General features: G+C 45.3%; 1 protein-coding gene across 1 annotated transcript; it reads right to left on the reverse strand.

Moving 5' to 3' along the window:
- Nucleotides 1-576: 576 nt before the first annotated feature.
- On the reverse strand, nucleotides 577-10,164 carry LRRC55 (leucine rich repeat containing 55). Its single transcript, XM_081903340.1, has 3 exons — nucleotides 9,770-10,164; nucleotides 6,957-8,605; nucleotides 577-1,797 (listed from the first exon to the last, which is right to left on the reverse strand). Exons 2-3 carry the CDS (start codon nucleotides 7,624-7,626, stop codon nucleotides 1,562-1,564), a joined length of 906 nt encoding a protein of 301 aa, XP_081759466.1. The 5' UTR covers nucleotides 7,627-8,605; nucleotides 9,770-10,164; the 3' UTR covers nucleotides 577-1,561.
- Between the last annotated feature and the right edge of the window lie 11,509 nt (nucleotides 10,165-21,673).

Below are 21,673 nucleotides of genomic sequence, written 5' to 3' on the forward strand. Positions count from 1 at the left end.
CTGCAACCAGGAATGTTTGGCACCCTCGTCAAATTAGTCTAAAACAGTTCTGCAGATACTAGGGAGGATTTGCAAACCATAATATATCATATCCCTACATGTTTCAAAAAACAAGGCAGCCCTTCACTCCTTGGGCAAGATCTTACCACGTTATCCCCATTAAAAACATCTTTCTCCAGAAAAGTTTTAGCATTGGCAGCTTTGGGTTTCCCCTTTGTAGCCTATATTTTTTCCATTCATGGTTAATTTCAAAGGGAGACTGCCAATATCATCGGCTCCGGTCTATAGCTTCGGTCTAACCTCAGCCATGTACACTTCAGACCAACTTGGCTAGACTGTGCACTGTCTCCTCCCCTTTGAGCTAAACACTACTGGCAAGGGAACTTGTTTTAAGGTTTTCCCTCCTTAGTGATTCTCTGTGGGCCACCTATAGAGGGAGATTCTTCTCAGGTGAAGGACTCCACGAAAGGCTACCTAAACCAAAAGCCATATACTGTACAGCTTTCAAGGAGCCAGTCACAAAAGGAGGAGACACTTGTATAAATCGTAGCACCATCTATGCTAAATGATTAGCAGTTGGACTGGAAAGTAGTTTTATCTGAGGTGGGTTCTCTGGCCCCCATATTCTGGGGGGTCTCCAAAATCTGCTTGGGGAGCTTGATGGCACTGCTCCAAATAAGAATAGATTGAGAGACTGGGCCACTGGGACTTGTTAAAAATGGTTTTAAAAACACAGTTCTTTCATGCTTGGGAAAGAATGTATGAAATGATGGGATGGGATAGTTCGAGAAACAGAGCGCTTCAGACCTCCAAAGAGGAAACCTTTGATTTTTCCAGGCCAGTCAGTGTGATGTGCGTGTGCAAAAGTGTGTTTATGCTACAGCCGTGCATTCAAGGCATTGACTGAGAAAGGTGCAACAAGGCATGAGAGATGAGGAAAGCAAAGGATGGCGAATGGTTTGAGTGTCTATCAATGTCTTTCGGTCGTTTTCCAGGACATGGCTTGCTGGCGGTTTCCAGTGCGAAGAGGATTGTACAAGGCACGCTTCAATCTCCCTACCCTGGCTGGCCCCATCCCCTGTACCTAGTAAGGGCTCAGTCCCACTTACCTTTCACCCTGTGCTTTCTAGACAGAGGTCTGCACCTTAGAGTGCTATGTCTAAGCACTCTCCCCCCCCTCTCTGAAAACCTGCTCTTCAAGCACAGGCTGGAGAACCCGGTTGGTTGGTTGCCTGAATTGGCAATACAGATTTTCCGCAGATTGCCATTTGCTCTGGTTCAGAGCGGGTTTTCAGTGGCGGGAGCACTTGGACACAGCTCTTTCAAGTGCGGATTGTGCCTAGAAGCACAGCATGAAAGGAAGTCTGAATGAGCCCTCAGAAAGATTGGTGAGCGGCAGTCTGCTGCTCTTGTACAGGGGTTGGTGGTTGGGGGGGTAGGCCCAAGGAAATGGCACACCAGGGAAAAGACAAGTCACTTCGCTTTCCCTGAACTTGATAGCCCTTGGCTCCCCCCTGGCAGTGGGTGGTGCAGGAGCAGCAGGAAGGAGCAGGCCGTGTGGCTACATCTCCTCATCCTCACTCGCCTTGCTCCAGCGGTGGCAGCAATTGGCAGTGATGCCCAGCAGGAAATTGGTGGCCACAGAAGCAATGGAGACGACAAAGCCCACAAAGGCAATGAAGAGATAGTCATCCAGTGTCAAGGTCAGGTGGCAGGCCTTGAAGCTCTCCTCCGTCAGTGAAAACAAAGGGGCTCCTTCCACTTCGGGTGGCTCCCGGCACTCCGCCAACTCAGTATCTGCAACAAGAACCAAGAAGGTCATGCCAGCACCCACAAACACAGAGCAACACCCAGAGAAGAGGGCCATTTCTCCTCCTTTCCCAACCCATGCCTCTCTGGTCTCATCAGAAATTATAGGAAGCTGCCTACAGGAAGATAGGAAATTAGATCTTTGTCCCATCTAGTTCCATGATGTCAAAACTGACAGGCAACAGCTCTCCAGGGTTTTGTGAGGCAGGGCACAATCATAGTCCTACGTGCAAAGAATGCAAAGCAGATGCTCTACCAATGGCTCTTAAGAACCAAGAGGCAGGTGGCAATAAATTCTCAAACGTTTTCATGACAAGGTATGTTCTATGAACACCCAGACTTCTAACTGTAATTAGGGATGCAGGATGAATTCAGTGTGGAATTCCTGAAACAATAGGTAAATCAAAACACAGCTATCCCCAAGGTCTGTTGGGAGATTATGCACAATGAGAGTAACAACAACAACAGCCAGAGATTGTGCAAAATTCAGTCAACACTCTCCAAGACCTGCAGGAGATTATGTACATTGACCAGGAAATGTGTACAACTATCCATTCATGGAGAGATGAAATGCACATTTTCCATGAGGTCTGGTAAATGTGCACAATGAGTGGTTGTTATGCACAGTAACCTCTCAATTCACATTACCCCCTGACATATACAAACAGCTACTTTAGTCTCTTTTTAATACCCCAGTTTCAGTGTTGTTTGCTATTCCACCCCATATGTGTGCAAGTGCCTCTTCCTCTCTACCCCTGAAGATACTCCCAGCCCCCCCTTATTATTGATGCTTATTATTATTATTATTATTAACTGGTATTCAGAAGCATCATTGCCCCTGACAGGGGAAGTAGAACATAACTATTAGGGATTGTATCACACACCAGATTAAATTAGGTAGATGCTTTCAAGAAATAACAACTGGGCTCACCTTAACCATTCTTCAATTTGCTTTCTTCTACCCCATCACCAGTCTATGATCTCTACCCACATCTCATTCTAATTTGTAACACAGACTATAAGACAGCCTTCTGCATCTTAGTGACCTCTGTTCTGGTTGAGGATGCTAGGAAACCATAATCCAAAACTTTCAGAGAGCACCAGGTTGGAGAAAGCTGCTGCAAGAAAACCAATTTACACCTGCAGTAGAATCACGCCGTGAAGTTTTTTCCCCATGGCTTATAACATGCCAGACGGGAGAGGTGTGTGTGTCTCATTTCTGAATGCCCCCCCCCCATCAAGAAAAAGCAAAACCAAACCAAAATCCTCCTTGCTCATAGACAACTAGAATGCTAGGGAGAAGGACTGCACACTGATATTCTCTCTGATATACAATGTTTCTTTGTTCAGGGAGACTACGACTGGATCTACACTGATCTAAAAAAACACTAGGAAAAAACGTTATATAGCTCTCAATGCAATTTTCCATTGACTGTTGTACCGCGCCGCCTGGTGTCACATTTTATAACACATTTATAACATTATAACTCATCAGCGTAGATTAGTCCTACATGTGTATATCTGGTGGGGAGTAGGGCTGGGCGATATCAGGTTTTCAGCATTTAAATACAGCCATTCCTTGAAAGTCAAACAGAATCTGTTCCGGAAGTCCATTTGACTTCCAAAATGTTTGGAAACCAAAGCATGGCTTCTGATTGGCTGCAGGAAGCTCCTGCAGCCAATCAGAAGCCATGGAAGCCCTGTCGGACATTTGGCTTCCTAAAGAACATTCAAAAACTGGAACACTCACTTCTGAGTTTCCATCGTCCGGGGCCCGATTTGTTAGGGAGCCAAGGCGTTTGAGATCCAAGGTATGACTGTACTGAAATATAATGATATATCACAATGTCTGGAATGTTTCCCAGCTGCTTCTTCCTCCCCACCTTAGGGAAACCGAGATATATTGCCCAGCTCTACTGAGCAAGCCTCCATACCACTCTGCTCAGGAGAGTCAGAGGGGCAGAGAGGCTTCACTGAACTGCTCAGCTGGGGGACAGGAAGTCTACCACCCCCCAATACCACTCCAGCTCACACTAGCTGAAGTGGTGTGGGGCTTCCTCAAAGGTGCAGATAGGTGCGGCCCAAGAAGGTACTTTGTCAGAACTTTCTCAGGCTCCATCTGTCTGCCTGCGCCTTTGCTGTCTGCAGGCAATTTGTCAATCCTTGAAAAAGCCAACTGACGTTTGCTCTGATTCAGCAGTAAAGAGTCAGTTTGGACTAGTGGAACCGAGCTTTGCAGAGGGTAACCACTACCTGAATGTTAAGCACTAGTGAAAACTCACTGGGAAGTTTAGACTTGCCATCTTAAGAAACTATAAGAAGGTGCACGAGACAGATAATCTTCCTCCTTGCTTGTGTTTGCTAAGAAGACATCACTGCACATAAATTGGATGAGGGCACCAAATCAGAAAACCAACAGCCACCCCGTGCATCACTGCCAAAGCTGGAGATGGATGGCATCCTTCTCTGTCATTGTCTGCTATGCATCAATCACAGAGATGGCTGGGAAATGTAAATAGAATTGATGCTCCAAGGAGACGAAAATGATTGCTAAAGCAGGACTGCCTTCTTCTGGCTCCACAAGGGCAGGATTTCCTGTCTCCAGGTCCCCTCGCTTGCAGCTCGTGAGATAAGCAAGAAGGTCAGGAAAGGACTAATGTCAGGGAGGGGAGAAAAAAAATCAATAGAGGATGCTGATTTATGATTCCCAATGCGAGCTGGGGATCTGTCACAACAAGGACACAGGGAGAGCAGAGCAGCGTGATGACACGTCACAAGGGCAGCTTGTACAGCACATCTCATTCCCATCTAGCTCTGACAAAATCTCGGCTTTAATGAGCAGAAAGCCTCGGTGTGCTTCTGAAAGGCCATTTGCAGCATGGTGGCGGTCACTAGGCAGCTCCACACATGGTGGCATCATTGTGTGGAAATCTGGTTGTCAGTGGCCTCCAATTATATGGTGAAGTGAGCATTGCCACTGCCAACCTCCAGGTACCAAAGGGCTCATTCATCTGTCTCCTTGCTCCTTAAAAACTCTCTGTGCAATGGATCTAACCAGGGTGGATTTGATTTAAATCAAATCAATTTAAATCACGATTTAAATCACGAGTCAGTAAGACTTGATTTAAATCATTTTTTTTTTTTACAGAAAGACTCATTCTTGCTGGTATAATCTTAATATTTACAACCAGATGAAGGTTTCATTTTTGGAATAATAATTTTTCAGAGTAGTTTTTACAGTTATATCAAAAATTCCTGATTTGGTTATACTCTTAGAAATACACAGACTGATAATTATGAAATTATTGTGAGGTTTAATATGTTAACTGTTTATATTTGGACAACTTTTCTGCTGTACTTTATCAGAAGGAGAAAAATAATCATTTCTTTAATACCAACTTAAACAATTTATTTAGCTAAAACAATAACATTATAGCATATGCATCCATGTTTGTTAACTGATGTGATTAAGCTTTTTTTTAAAAAAGGCTTAGACTGAGTAGAAACCTATCTTCAGAAAGATTTTTCCTCCAAAAAACATTTTATTTTAAAAATCAAATTTAAAAAAGAAATAAATGTGATTTAAAATTTTTTAAAAATCCGATTTAAATTTAAAAAACCTGATTTTTTTAAAAAAAATATTGATTTTTATCCACCCTGTATCTAACCTCACAGAGGGCCAGTTGGCTGTTGCCTCTAGCCACATGGGGAGGTGATCCTCACTGTGCTCTTGGAAACCAGTGGATATGAAGAGTCGGGTTGTGTGTGATGAGGTTCAGGCCTTTTTGTGTGTGCAGTTAGAGCTGCCACAGGACTTTTTAGCAGCCACCATGCTGCACTTGCTTCTTTGCCCCACCTTTGTCCCATAAATAATAAAAAAGTGAGGCAGATGTGTGTGGATAAACTAGGCCCCAAACTATTAACATTAACAGAAGGAGACGGCAATGGGAACTGGCTGAGGCAGAGCTTCCCAGCATTTTCTGCCTGCCTCTACTCCATCTGGCGATGCCATTAGGTGTTGTGGGAGACTCCCCTGAGTAACTACCCCAAACCCCAGGACTCTGCATGTATGCAAGGTCCAGGGGGGCTCTTTTCCAGCTTCCATGTCCCAAAGTCCTGAGCGGCGAAACTAGGGAATCCCTTGTCCCCTCAGAGTGCTGACCAGTGACTATGTTTATAATCCACACTTACACTGTCCTGACACTGTGACAGTACTTTGATGCCACTTGTTACAAAGCTATCACCCAGACAGTCAGAAAAGAGTAGGAGAAAGGAAAACCCTGCTTCCTTCAGTCAAGGCTTATCCACACTTCCTCTTGCTCTTCCCATGGTGCTCTTTAATGCTCAGTTGGAGCAAAGGGGTTTTCCATGGACTGTTGTTGGTTCTGATTTAAAGCCAAAGAGCAGGTTTTCCCTGGGAAAGGAGAGGGGCAAGGGGGAAACTGCTCAGACTATGCCTAGAAAGGGTGGTTCTAGTGGAAAACCATTTGGACTCATGCATTCTAGGTATGGGACAAGCCAAAGTGTGAACAAGCCTTGTCTGTTTCAAAGGCAATTTCTGCTCAGCCCTGAAGTGGCCAGATGTTCTTACCCTGACTCATATTCTAGCAGAAGGAGAGCACCTCCCTGCTCTGCCTAATATTTCTAGCAGAGCAATTCTGATTAGTAACTTTAACAGGCGATTTGGAAGAGAGCAGTGACCTGTTTAGTTAACCAAGTACTTTATTTGAATTTCTGTATAGCAGTTTTCGCTAACTGCAACTACAGATGCAGCAAAGTACCAAAATCTAATGAATTCACCACACGCAAATGCTGCATGGTTGGGGAAACTTACAACTGTCTCTAAACTTTTTTTTTGCATTGTGTGGTTTATAATCCCTAGGAAACTGTGTAAAACAAACTGTTTCCTAGCATGGCAGGGTAGGGAAATGCAGAATGCCTTACTCAGTCAAGGCACAGGGTTGAAATCCCGTGATCCAAAAATGCCCTTCTTAGCCTCTCTGAGAGAACTGCTGCTTTTATTTCAAGCTGAGACAGAGACCCAACATTTTACCCAGAAGTTCACAATGTGTTGTGTAATAGGGAACAGAATGACAGAAATCCCCAAGGTGAAGCTAACAACTGGACTGCCGTGTAATTTCACCTACCTGACATGCATCGCTGGATCCTATTTCTCAACCACTTCAGCAGTGGCTCCATGGTGCAACCACACACCCAGGGATTGCCTCCAATCTGAAGAGTCACCAGGCCTGTGAGACCCTCCAGGACTTCAAGGCTGAGGAAAGACAGGCCCCCATAGCTGAGATCAAGGTCACGCAGTTGGACCAAGCCTCGGAAAGCCTGGGGGTGCACCTTCCTCAGCCAGGGATTGTGGCTCAAGTCAATGTGCACCAGGTTGTAGGCCTCTTGGAACATGTCAGCCACCAGGTGAGTCAAGTTGTTGTAGCTCAAGTCCAAGTGGGAGAGGCGCTTGGATGCCAAAAAGAGTCCAGCGGGCAACTCAACCAGGGAGTTGTTCCGCAAGTCCAACACCCTCAGCTCGGAATAGCAGGTCAGGTATCCGGGAGGAATGGTAGCGATGCGGTTGTGAGCCAGGCTCAGGTTCCTGGTGTCCAACGGAAGGTCTGGTGGCACCGAAAAGAGCCGAAGCCCACTGCAATCCACAACCTGGCTGCGACATGTGCACAGGACTGGGCAGCCGGTGACGGCACTGGCAAAGACCACCACCGCTGCCACAAGGAAAGGGCTCAGTATCATGGCAGGGCAGCAGTGGGGTGCAAGCTGCTCTCCTCCCAGCTGGACACAGTGGGCATTCATTTTGACAAGCTAGAGGCTACATGGCAGAGGGAAGGCCAATCAGGATGGGGAGAGCAGTGGGCAGGGATGCAGCCCAGCAAATGGGAGCCACCAATACAGAAAGCCTGCTACATTCTGACTGGGAGGAAGGGAGGACATTGAACTCCTATTTGTCCTGCTCTTGAGGCACCTATGGGAGAACAATGTGCCAAAAAAGGGGCTGTAAATAGGCCAGAAGCAGATGATTTCTGGTAGTTTTATTTAGCTGCCAAAAAAACTTTTTACTGTAAGAGGATGAAGAAGAGGAAAGAAATACATTTACCTGCATACATGCACATGTGACCACCTTGGTCTATGGAGATAATCTGTGTAAATAAAGCTGGTGGTTTTTACCCATGTTTGTTGAGCATTACATATCTTGAGCTTGAATTAAGAGACAATGTGTTCCTTTTTTTTTTTTACCTTGTGTTAGCTGGAGACATAGGCCTCTCAGAGAAGTTTTCTTTCACTCCAGAAAAAATATATAATCAGGCCCATAAATGTTGTTTCCAGTGACTCCACTTGTCGAACATTGAAATGGTCTTCTTCTGGAGTCACTGAGGTGTCTTTTAACAGGAGCATTTATAAACAAAATGTGACTTTTGCAGGGTTCAATGGCTCCCCTTGCTTAATTTCCCATGTGCTGCTGTCCTGGTGTAGGCGGGGCCCTCTAGGAAAGGTGAGGAGGAACAATGGCTGGACACTAGCCACTTAGGAGTCTGTGGTTTCTCTTCTCTGGATAGAAGGTTGGCCGTCATCGCCCAGTTTGGAACTACCAAAGAGCCACAGAATCCCATAGCTGCACAGATTCATGGTGTCTCTGACTTTGAAGTGCTGATGTGGAAGCCATGTGTGACAATGGCTACAGGATCCCAAAGGCCAAGGGCAAGAGGTTGTGATGCTGTCCTTTAAGCCTGGTCTTCTTTCTCAGCAGGTGGCAACAAGACTCTGACTGTGCAACCTGCCAATGAAAACACAATGAGGATCAAAGGCACAGAAACCATGGTATTGATCAGCTTGCATGCTTCCCCCTGATGCTGCTAGAACCACAGTTCCCCACCCCTTTCATATACTTCTTGTGGTTGCCTTCACTACATTTCACCTCTTCCTTCACCTCGCTTTACAGTATCAGCAACCATGCATTTTTCACAAGCCGCAACAGCAGCCCCTCATTTCTGATCTGACATATTTCTGGGGACTCCACACAGCTTCCTCCTCTGTGCGTTTCTGATGTTGCAGCCATAGACTTTTGTGCAGAGAAGAAAAGCGGTGGGGGAGAGCTTTGGCATGGCTTATTTGGCAAAGGAGTAAATTCATGTTAAAAAAAAAAAAAGCCAAAGCGATCAGATTAAAATACTAGATTCAACTTTGGGGAAGTCCTTACAAATCTCATCTCTGCAACTAATACCTACTTTTGCTCCCCTCTGGATTTCACACAAACCGGTCATTGTCCCGCAGTCAAGATGACCCACATTCTCTTTTCCTAGTCGAGGCTCAGCTGCAGGGCACCACCCTTTCATCCACAGAGGTCTGCTGAGAGGCAACTCATAGCTCCTTCCTCCACCATTAGCTGCGGAGGAGCTTTGGGCCTCCACACAAACACACCACTTGAATTTTATACTGTTGGAAGAACTAGGCCTGCGTTTCAGATTTCCCTGCATCCCTCACCATCCCTCTCCTTCATCCCTGAGTCTCTGCACATGACTTCCTAGAGGCTCTTCCCTAACTTGGACCACACTTCCATTCTTGCCTCTCTCTTCCCACACCCCTCTCCTTCCAAAGCTTTCTTCCTTCTCCACTGCCATTCTCCCCTCTCTCCGTCTCTGTTTTCTGTTGTCTCCTCCTCCTCCAGCAAGAACGACCTGGATGCCCTGCAGAGCGCACATCCTATTTGCCCTCTCCCCACTCATCCTTGCCATGTCCTCTTTCCACCCATCGCCTCTTCTCCATGACACCCCATTGTCAAATGCACCCTTCATCCTCACCCGCTGGACACACCCTGCTCACACAAGGCAGGGAGTACCCAAGCCTTAGTTTTCCCACAGACGCACAGCACACAGGCACCCCCTCTTCATTTCTCCCCCGTCACATCATCAATTTTATTTTGTTCAAAGGAGATACTTACTCTGAGCAGAGGGTGGCTGTTTTTTGGTTGGAGCTCAGCTCAGCTCTGGTGCTGCGGACTCCTGTGCTGGTTCCTTCCCATTCAACTGTGCTTCTTGCTTCCTTTCATCCTTTCATCCTTCCTTTCATCTGCACCTCCAAAAGACAGAGATTCTGACAGTCTTCTCATTGAATTGCAGCTACTGTTGCACGCTCTCTCTCTCTCTGATTTCAGCCAGGTCTTTCCCCACCTCCTCTTCCCTCCTTCTCCCTCTCCCGACACCCCCCCTCTTTTTCCCCCTTGAGGGCCAGGTACTGACGTTTCACTGTCTCTTAGCAACTGCCTCCTCATCTCTGAGCAACAGGAGAGCTGGCTGCAGACCCCACTGAGCTGATGGGGGTGGGGGGAGAGAAGAAGAAGGATGAAGCAACAGAGGATGGAATAAAAAGCGCACCCATGGAATCCCAGAGATGGGGGGGGCCACGTATCCTGGAGGGAGTGGGAAAGCAGAATCAGGCAGACGGGGGCGGCTGGAGATCTAGGAGACAGACAGGGGCAGAAAACGAGGAGGCAAACAGGGACACACAGAGACACGGAAATTGAGAGCGGGGGAAAAGACTGGGAATAAACAAGATATGCCAGGGAAGCAGCTTCTCATTGCTGACTCGGATTCTTAGACTGCGAACACACTGTGCATTTAAAGAACATTTTCCCCTCAAAGGATCACAGAGCTATAATTCCAAGCACCCATAGGAAACTACAGTTCCCATAATTCTTTGGAGTGGGTGGGGGACTGAGCTGAGTGTCTACAGAAAGGGGGGCATAAATCTAAGGTCAGAAGGCAATTCCTTGCCTCTTCCTACAGATGATGGCTTTTAAGTTGGAGACCAACTCTTCTCTTCGCCAACAACCTTGAGGCACCAGACATCCTGCCCAGAAGCCATATTAGCTTTCCCTTTGTGGCCTGTGGCCACTTCACAGAGCTTTTGATTAGTTATTTAACACTCTCCACATGTGTGTGTGGAGTTATTTTCCCTCCTTTCCCTGTGGGGGTTTGGCACCTATTAGGGGGACGTTTCATGTCTGTTTTCCCCATTGCCTCTTGCTGGCATCTGGTGGGAAGACAGATGGTGTAAAAACCCCAGGAGAGAGGTTGCTCTTTTCCTTTTGTGTATGGAGCTCTCCCTTGGGTAGATATTAATTGGTTTTATTTCAAGATCCCAATAGGCTCCAAAGGGACCTCCCACCTGAAACGGACTTCACAAATGCAGATCTATCCTTTGCCATCTAAACTTCACAAAGGCACAGCGGTGGGTAAATATTGCCTCATTTCCTTCCTCAGAAGCACAGCATTTCTGCCTGTGCTACTTTAGAAACCTCACCAGGTATGACTCAGGAGAACAAAGCCTGCCAAATGTCAGAGAGCAGTCTTTCCCAACCTGGTGCCCTCCAGATGTCATTAGACTACAATTCCCATCTTCCCTAAACATTGCCTTTGCTGCCTGGAGTTGATGGAATTTGCAGTCCATTGATGGGGAACCTGTAGCCCTTCAGATGCTGTAGGGCTCCTGTTCCTGTCAGGCCTAGCCAACGGTCAGGGATGATGGGAGTTGTAGTCCACAAAGAGATTCCTCCACTCCTGTTGAAGTCTAAAATATCTGTAGGGCACCAGGTCGAGGGAAGGACATAATAGAGTGTTCTTGATGGTATTTGCCAGTTGTCTGGCTACCAGTGAGATTTGTAGCCTGTAAAGCTACAGCCAGGGTTTAACTTAGCACTGCACAAATCTCCAAAAATAGGCTCTCAGCCCTGAGTCTAGAGACTAGATGGCCTACATCCTCCTGCAAGGCCTCTTCAATATATTTTTCTGCACAACAGCAAATGAGGCACAACAGCAAATGGAACCTATGCAAGTTCCAGCTCTGATAGCCACGTGTGTGTGTGTGTGTGTGTGTGTGTGTGTGTGAGAGAGAGAGAGAGAGAGAGAGAGAGAGAGAGAGAAATACACACAACTTAAAAGAGAGAGCTCTTTTCAAATAGTGTGTGACCTGCTATGCCAACTTCGGCAATAGATCAGGACTAAGATAATGAACGTGTACCTCTGTACCATTGTTGTGTGACAACAATGATCTGTTTTGTTTTGTTGAAAAGAATAAAAATATTGTTGCATGTCACCCTAATCTCTGAGTGGTGGGAGATACTCAGGGTTCACGTTTCCCTTGGAATGAGGCATAGTGAAGACTGTGGTGTCTTTAGGATATATGGTTTGTTCACACATATCTACTGTGTATCCTGAGCCTATGATGGAGGGGTTCACAGCATTAACACCCATACAGGGCCCTGGACTCGAACAGAAATCAGAGCAATCTCTCTTGGTTCCCAGTTTGCTGCTCACTCCAAACTTTAAACTCTGGCTTTTTCCTTCTAACTATTCACGAGTTGGGGGGGGGCTCTCCACCTATTTGCTGTCTCACGCTGATCCCCTTTCCTTTGTTCCTCTTAATGGCCCATCACCCAGGTGATCGCCTCACCAGGAAGCTAGCATGGCTTATATTTTAACACTTCCTGGATCCAGGGATTAGAAGAATTCAGGGGTTAGAAGGGTCTCCTTCTAACCCCTGAATTCCTACATCCCCTCTCCCAAACTCATAACATGATATATCATACTTTTTTAAAAAAAAGATACACAGAATCCAAGGCCAGTCAAGTTATGTTGACACCTGAGGTCGAAAAACTTGTAAGTGCTTCTGTCCTGGGCCTTACCTGGCAGTAAAAATACAAGAAAAAAATTAAATAACTAACAATATGCTGTCCTTTCATTTGCTAGAATTGCAACTGTATTATCACACTTTTAAAATACGATGTTAGCATAGTTTCCTCTGCCCTACCATTATAGCTTCCCGTCTTCTCTATATTTGTTCACCACCCCGCCCCCCGCTTTTCTTTCTCTAAGATGTACCTGTCATTATCCTTCATGGACCAGCAGTTTTGTGACAGCCTGGAGAAAATGAGACTGCTGGCATCAGCGAAAAGCCGAGGAAGCCCCAGGGTCTATTTAAGCAGAAACTTCTGGGGCGAACAGGAAATGAATTGGAAAGATCAAGAATGACACAATTGGGGGAAGAGGAGACAGCGGAGACTGAGGGAGGTAGAATGAGGTAAGGCAACCTTGGATCCAGCTTTCACACAACAGAGGAGAAGAGAAACCTGATAGAATCAGGCCATATTATTTACCCCATAGGGTAAATGTCGGTGATAGATAGCAAGCACCGGCCTCTGAACCCTGGTTGCTATTTCTCAACTGAAAATGGCAATGCGAGGGATCTTTTGTTGCTCAGGGGAGAAGCAGTGTGTTTATGGTGATGCTCTACCCCTTCTGTATTTACTGCTTTCCCAGCTGCTTTCCTCCACCTGGCACAGAAGATACGCAACCAGGAGGAAGAGGGCTTTCAGGAGGAAGAGTGGTAGGCAGGGTGCGTCTTAAGCCCGCCCTGCTTCTCCCCTGCAAGACACCTCTGCAACTTTGCAGAGGATAATATTGGCCAGTGTGGTGGGACCAGTAGTAGTTGGTGGACTGTAGACTTGGAGGGGTTGCTTGGCAGTCCCAGACGTTGCGTGAGCAAGGCCAACTTGCTCTGGTTTTCTCCCCATCCTCCTCCCTGGCAAAGAGCAGTGGACACGTAAGCAGTGCTGCTCTAGCAAACCTGTGATATAATAAAGGAACATCACAATGTGAGCAATTTGTTGTTATCGTGGCTATTATGGCGTGCCTCTAAACAAATGTCACTTCATTTAGATCAGTGTTTTTCAACCACTGTTCCGCGGCACACTAGTGTGCCACGAGATGTTGCCTGGTGTGCCGTGGGGAAAATGGAAAATTCGAAAGATTTTTTTAAATAAAAAAGTCAAATTTTCGCCCACTAGGCAGGCGCCGGACTGTGTCCACCCTATTTTCCTGGGTGGGGATCAGATCGGATGGGATCGGATGAGAGCGGACAGGCGGTCCACTCTCATCCGATTCCCCATAGAGAGCAGCAGGGCTCTGACATCTCCCTCTCCGCACACAGTGTGGGGACGGAGCTGTCATCCACCGGCTCAGCGGGGATCAGCGGATCGATCCCCGCTGAGCAGAGAACGGTCCGCAACGTTTTTGTTTGCCATTAAAGAAAAAAATATTAAACATTTTCTAATGGTGGTGTGCCTTGTGATTTTTTTCATGAAACAAGTGTGCCTTTGCCCAAAAAAGGTTGAAAAACACTGATTTAGATGATCTTCTCTGTAAGAGCATTCTGGAAGCAATCCTATCCCATGTACACTTGGCCATGAAGTGGCTCACTGTGTGACCTTGGTCCAGGCACTGCCTCTCAGCAAAATTGCTATGAAGAAAACGTGTCACCTTGAGCTTCTTGGATAAAAGGTGGGATATAATCAATCAATACATTGTTTTCTATTAATCATAATCATGTACATAGAGCCCTGCTGGGACAGCCTGGCATTCTGTTCCTGGCCAGATGCCTATGTAAACCGCAATAGCTGAACTGAGCAATGTTCTGCAGCAAGAGAGCAACCGTGCAACATAATCCTATGGATGTTAAGTCCTTCTGTATTAGATGGCACTTACTCCTATGTTAAGTGTATGAAGAAATCAGATTTTTCTAGCATCCTTTTTACATCTTGCTCCAAGACAGATGATGACAAACAAAAATAGCCAAACAAGCCAGGACGTCTTAGGATTCCCATAGAAAGTTCTCTCACATGCGTGGTACCTGAGAACTCTCAATTAAGTTACTTAGATATAACACCAGAGATATCTGAAATCTTACATATCAATTTAACATGGAATTCATGCAGCTTTTAAGCAAAATCCACACCACATCGCACATGTGTGAATACATTTCTAGTTGGAGAAATGCAGAGTGAGAATATTAATCCCCCCAGTACGATGGGGGACTTTGTGAATCTGTCCAGAGTTTCATAGAAGCATAGGATTGTGGAGTTGGAAGATGGCGGAAGTCTCACACATCAAGTTAACACGGCATTTGAAGGCTTTTAAGCAAGATGTACACCACATATTCACAAAGTCTCCCACCATATTAAAAAACGATTAAAGCAAATCACAGTCGCAGCAACAGAGTGGCTCTTAAAACTCACACATACTTTAGATGACAAAGGTTAAAGGGTTGGGGCTCTGGTAGGACACCCAGTGGTGGTGGGGGATGATGCCCCTCAATATTGGGGGGCCTGGCCCCCCTGATTCAAAATATTGAGGGAGCTGGAGCCCCCAGCACTCCCTATACCTGGTGCCAGTGCCTCTGACCCAGCCCACTGCAGGTATGTGATCCCTGCAGGGTTGCCTAGAAGAGAATGTGGCCCTCAGTCAGCATGATGGTATCAGATCTCTTCCCCAACTTGAACCAACAATCCTTTGTGCACAAGGAACAACTGGTATGCAGGAGGCAAGGGCAAGGGCAGGGTGTGTGTTTTCAGGTTCCCTAGTTGATTCTATACAGTTTAAAGTAGCTGAAAAAGACTGCTGTGTTGTGATTATAAGGGGTGATGGCTAGTGCTAGAGGGCTGGGTTGTTACACAGGCATACACTTCTCTGTGTGTTTGCATGGTAATAGTGCTGTCATTTATGCATCTTCATTGTGTAGTCGTCAGTTGCATCTGTTGGTGTGTTTGTGCTGGGCTGACTGTCATCTCTGAGTTGGTTTGACAGATGGATCTTGGCTGGATCTGTATTCGATAGTTATTTCTGTATTTTTGGCAGAAAGGCTGCCTTTTATGTATGTGGATTTATGTTAGTTTGTTGAGCCTATCACTTTGGATATTGACGCTATGCCTCCGGGAGGATTTCCATAGCTGTGTTGACTCTGGGCGGAAATACATGCTGGCAGATTGCATGGGTACCAGAGGGCTGCTTCCTAGCAGACATTTTGTACTTGAAAATGGATTCCCAATAACAAAGTACCCAAATATGTCAGTGAGGAAGGGTGACCCGCTTTAAAAACAAATATTAGTTGAGCCCAAGTAAGAAAAAGTCAGTTTATATCCATGGGATGAGCTCCCTTTGTTAACTGGGAAACCCAGCCAGATGTGTTTTTTAAATAAATGCTAAATTATTATTATTATTATTATTATTATTATTAACATTAATTTGTGTGTCTGATGAAATGGACTGAGGTCCCTGAAACTTTCTGTCATGATAAATGTGCTAGCTTTATAGGTGCCACAAGACTCTGTTTTTGCCACAACAGAATAACACGACTGCTGTTCTGGAACAGTGTAAACAAATATACCTTTTTACTTTTGTTGGAAATTTAGACTGCAAATGGCTCTGGTTACTATCCATTTCTTTGCTTGTCATGTATCGGGCTTTGTATTGACGTTGGGTGAACAGCTTGTCACAGGATATATTTGTTATGTGTCATGTTATGTACTTTACAGCAGACAAGGGAGTGCAGGCATACAGAGTAATTGGTCAAGCAAACAGTCCCCTCCTAGTCTGACTCACTGACTGCTACGGCTGCTGCTTTTGAGAGAACAAGGTGCTGAGGGTGTATGTGTGGGACCCACACATGGCAACTGAGATCTTTGCAGGGGAAGGCTCTGGAGAGAGCCAGGAGAAGGCATGTGGGTGAACAGGCAACATGCCTGTAAATCCCAGTTGCTGGAAATCACAATCAGGGGCCTTTGCTTCTCATCCAGCAGGGCTCTTCTTATCTTTTTAAGGAGATGAAGGTAATGAGGAGAACTTATGCATTTCGCTTTGTGTCAAACACTTGAGGGCAATAAATGGTCTGGCTGAGGGAGCCATGGTGGCACCACAAAAACAGTAGTGGCAGGTGTGGTGGGGCAGAGCCACTCCCCTGGCTGATGTTAGTTTCTCTGCAGCTCACCTGGGCAGCACTGGGATGTGGCTGGGCGGTGGCTACGTTGGGGCTGGAAGAGAGCTCATCAAGGCTTCCTTTTGTGCCATATTTCCAGGCACAGGCCCACAGTTTAAAGCTCAGTGTCAGAACCCTCTTCCCCCTGACTGGCACTTCCCCAGTGAAAACCCACTCTTCAGTTCTGCAGCGAACTCAAATTGCTGTTTCTTCTGATTGCTCTAAAGAATGGGTTTTCCTGGGGACAGCGGCAGGGCAGGGGGAGAGCATTCTGACATGGAGCTTTAAACTGTGGAGCAGCACCATTTAAGTAAGCTATAGCAATGACACTACAGTAGTCTTATCCATACTTTCTCTTGTCCTACTGCTTCCCCCCAGGGAAAACTGCTCTTTACAGCTCAGTCAGAGCAAACAGCAATTCAGGGTTTCCCCAAATTGCCGTTTCGTTCTGATCTTTTGATAAAGAGTGGGTTTTCCCTTAGAAAAGAGCAGGGCAAGGGGAAAAAACCACTTGGACCCTTGCCTAAAAAGCATGGGTCAAGCGGAAAATGGCTCCAACCTGTACTTTTGAGGCATGACACAAATACGTGTGGACGAGCCCACTGCCAGCTGCTACTGACAGTGCTGACTATCTGACGTGGATTGAGGATGTGTGCAGAAAGGTGCTGCACTCAAGTCATTGCCTAAATGTCATTCTCTAAAGAGCCCGAGGTAGGCCTACTACCTGCTCCTTATTTATTCGTGAGATGTAAATTGCATGAAGCAACTTAAATCTAATACAAAGATGACATTTTAAAATCAAGAACTGTTAATGTTCTGCCACACAAAACAGGCCATTTTCTTATGGCTGTGTACACACTATAAAGCATGTTTGAAACACATTTCCACCTCAAAGAATTCTTGGCACCGTCATTGGGAATTATAACTCTGTGAGGGGTAAACGACAGTACCCAGAATTCTTTCAGGGGGGAAAGGTGCTCTGAATGTGCTTTAAAGGGATAGTGTGTAATTAGCCATAGATAATCTCACAGACACGGGTGGCGCTGTGGGTAAAACCTCAGTGCCTAGGACTTGCCAATCGCATGGTCGGGGGTTCGAATCCCTGCGGCGGGGTGCGCTCCCGTCGTTCGGTCCCAGCGCCTGCCAACCTAGCAGTTCGAAAGCACCCTCGGGTGCAAGTAGATAAATAGGGACCGCTTACCAGCAGGAAGGTAAACGGCGTTCCGTGTGCTGCGCTGGCTCGCCAGATGCAGCTTGTCACGCTGGCCACGTGACCCGGAAGTGTCTGCGGACAGCGCTGGCTCCCGGCCTATAGAGTGAGATGAGCGCACAACCGTAGAGTCTGGCAAGACTGGCCCATATGGGCAGGGGTACCTTTACCTTTAATCTCACAAACGTGTTCTTTATTCTGGAGCTCTTTGGCTGACATTTTTAGCTAGGGGTTAACATCAACAAATATCACAGGCTCAGGGAGACAGCATTTGTATCAGCATTTCTTTAGTTGGTGTCATGGACAGGCTGACACATGAAGCAAATGAAATGAATTATTCAATAAAATGACCCACCAAATGAGCCTGAAGAGGGTGGCCTGAATCACTTCCATGACAAGAAGACTCAAGAGATGTTCACATTATTTAAAAGATAGGAACATAATTGATAATTCTGAACAATATAAACAATATAAACAATTCTAGTGTTCAACCACTAAAATGGCTGGATTAAAAACAAGAAGCACTCTCTGGGAAAGAATTGAATCAAAAAGTTTAGTTTCCTTGCAGATTTTGAAAATAAGAAAATGTGAACCCCCATGAAAAATTCTGGAAGCAAACATTGTATAGGTGTGGATCAAAGTATTGCTTGCACCCCCTAAATAATAAAAGCAGATCTCATCAAGCTCTGTTCCCTGTGTGACATTTTGGGGCAGCGTGGCAGCTGGAGGAAGCTTTGCTGTGTGTCACAGTCAAAGAAAGCTTCAGCATCTTCTCTTCCAGTTGCCTGACCGCCTTCACCCACGATAGCCCACTTCTTAATGGATGGTGATGAGTGAAAGGTTGCCGTGAAAGCTGGTGGGCAGCACTGATTGGTCCTGGCTGAAGAACAGATGTCAGGATGGATATAAACATGGGGGAGATAAAAGAATGACAGCATATTGGTCAGATTCTTCAAAGGGCTCCCTGGAAAACCTTTGTGCCAAGTTGTTTAGTTTAATCCTGAATTCACCCAGAGATGTGCATGAACTTGCACACACCCATTTGTCAGCCTCCAGGCCTAGAGCAGCTCATATCAGCTGCCCTCTGATAAATAAGTTAACAGGGCTGACAGCAGTCTTGGGGTCACATGAGTTACAAGGCTGAAAGTACTGCCTGCCAATGGGTTTCTGTGAGCAGAAAATGTGGTGGTGTACTATTGCCACCTGCTGGAATTCTCTGCAAACAGAAATTTGACAGATTTGACGAGCTTAAATCCTGTAGTGCATTTATTGAACCAGAGCTGGGGTTCATTATGTCCAACAGCCACAAAAGTGCCTGTTGTCTCTGTCATGTGCATTTTGAGCACTGCTGGTGTCCACAGTTGTCGCCGCTGCTCTCTGGAAGCTGGCACAAAATCTTGCTCTTGAGGATGCAGCTATGGAGAGACAGTGCAGATTTCCCACCCATTCTTTGTAAGACATTTGCCTAAAATATACTCCCAAAGTGCTGTTTCTCCTTTTGGATCTTGTAAAACCCAGTCACCTAGAGAAGAAACAATGGCTTCTTATTGAGACAAATGGGCTCTTCCTAACATTAAGAACATAAGAGGCGGTTTCCTGGATCAGGCCAATGACCCACCTAGTCCAGCATCCTGTTCTCACAGTGGCCAACCAGATGCCTATGGGAAACCACTCCTCGCTCCTGTGGTTTTCAGCAACTGGTATTCAGTAGCATTTCTGCCTCCCACTCTGGAGGCGGATCACAGCCATTGTGGCTAGTAGCATGAATAGCTCTCTCCTCCATTAATTATTAGCATAATAATTCTAAAAGCCCTGTTCTGATGAAGTGTGCTCACTGAAGGGCTGTACACTTTTTGATCTGCATGGGTTAATATTGTGTACACTGTCCGTGCACTTGTTGAGTGTTACATGTGAGTAACTTTATAAGTCCAGCTATTTATGCAGAGTGGCGCACTATGCACTCATTAAACATAGTATGTGAGCCCACCTTATGGGAGGCCTTAAGGGCAGACTTGATAAACTCTTTGGAATACATTCAGGAACAATTCATGTGCAAACGAAGCAGCTTATCCATATTCTTATCATTTGGCCCTTCAAGGTCATGGGGCTGTTCACAATCTGGGCAAGAAACTGAAAACTGCAAGCAAAAGGTGCTGATCTGCTTCACGCTAAATGCTGACTTCATTCACATTCCATTTGTTCTGTTCTATCCCAAATAAGGTGATTTTAAAAATGCCAGGGCAGATATTTTTGTTGGCAAGTGTACTAAAAATACTCCTCCTTTCTCACTTTTCTTCCTCACCTTCATTTGTTTAATTGGCAACCACAAGAAGTGAATGAAAAATAAATAGTTCCACCAGCAGCTGTTCAGCCCTCTAAAACTCAGGAAACACACATACACACACCCTTCCTAATACAATCCATTGGAAGAATGATAGCTCAGTTATGGAATGCATGCTTTTTCATGGGAAAATATTCCTGATTCACACCCAGGTTCTGTAACTTTTTTGGGGGGGGCACAGGACCATATATATTATATATATATAAAATCACATCAAATATATTTCTTTGCACACTCCAGTCTTTTCCTAGCTATAAGTGTAGGACTGGGAAAGCTTTCTTGTTTTATGTGCATATCTTCAAAAAGATTAATGAGGCCATATCTTTAAGTGTTTCTCCTACCAGTCCAGGTAATTCTGAATACAACAGCACAGACAAATACAATATAGGAAAGCATTTTTTAAAAAACAGAAAAACCCGGAACATCATAATTAATTAGGAAGAACCATGCAAAACTCCTCTTCTGAAAAACATTTCGGGTGTCATATCATAAAACTGACCACATGGTCTGCTTTGTGGAAATATTTACTGACATACCTAAACCCCCCCCTTCTTTCTTGCAATGAAAAAAGGCACAAAATAGCAGTTATGCCAGTAAATCAGTCATATTGTCCACCCTACAGAAACAATGTTAATTATATTATACAAGCATACCTTTACTTGCATAAAACGGGTTGCTTAAGACAGGCTGAGCATAAAATTGATTAGGCTCTCTTGCTGCAGATTGGGATGCGTTTCTGACTTCTAACTGTTGAACAATAACTGCAACTCTCTGATTGCTGAAGAAAACTTGGTGAGAATCTAGGAGCAATTTTTTATGTGAGAAAGCTAGGAGCTCAATCCTGTTAAATTCCTGGGCTGAACATATACTCAGAGGTATCCTTTTGCCTTATTTAATTCTAAGTGTATGGGTGCCTCCAGATCATCAGTATTTTTGAGGGAGGGATTAAAATGCATACCAGGAAATCAAAGTTCACACAACTAAAGTGGTTTAAAGTGTCCTGTTGCCTAGCACGTCAATTTTTTAAAAAGAAGAAGAAAGAAAGAAAGAAAGAAAGAAAGAAAGAAAGAAAGAAAGAAAGAAAGAAAGACCTTTTCTGGTTCGAAAGAAGACAGGGAATTGCATTGAAAAGTTTGAATTGAATGATTAATTGTAAAACATATGAACACCCTGCAAACAAGTCAGGATGAAAATTCATTGTTATATAACCTTTCCACAAACAAATCAGAATGAATGCTTAGCAGAGATCCCATACAATATTACCGGTACTTCCACATAAGCTTTGTGCAAACAAATTAGGATGAATACTCAGTAAATAGGTTGCCTGGAGGAGTTCTGTGTCTTGTCAGGTTTAGCGTGTCTCCCACACAAGACACGGAACGCTGGCAGTTTAAGTAGCTGAGGTTTATTTCTCAATAACAGGCTTACAGCAGTCCAGGCTTCTAAAACTCATCCTTCGCCATCAGAGTCAGTTGACTCGACTGGCT

Source organism: Podarcis melisellensis (genome assembly GCF_964234715.1).
Source record: "Podarcis melisellensis genome assembly, chromosome: 1".
Lineage (NCBI taxonomy): Eukaryota > Metazoa > Chordata > Lepidosauria > Squamata > Lacertidae > Podarcis > Podarcis melisellensis.

Excerpts from the sequence above, each read along its gene's own strand:
- LRRC55 (XM_081903340.1), bottom strand. The coding sequence starts at position 7,626 with ATGAATGCCCACTGTGTCCAGCTGGGAGGAGAGCAGCTTGCACCCCAC. Across the intron at positions 1,798-6,956 it reads GATCCAGCGATGCATGTCAG|ATACTGAGTTGGCGGAGTGC; the intron begins GTAGGTGAAATT and ends TTCTTGTTGCAG.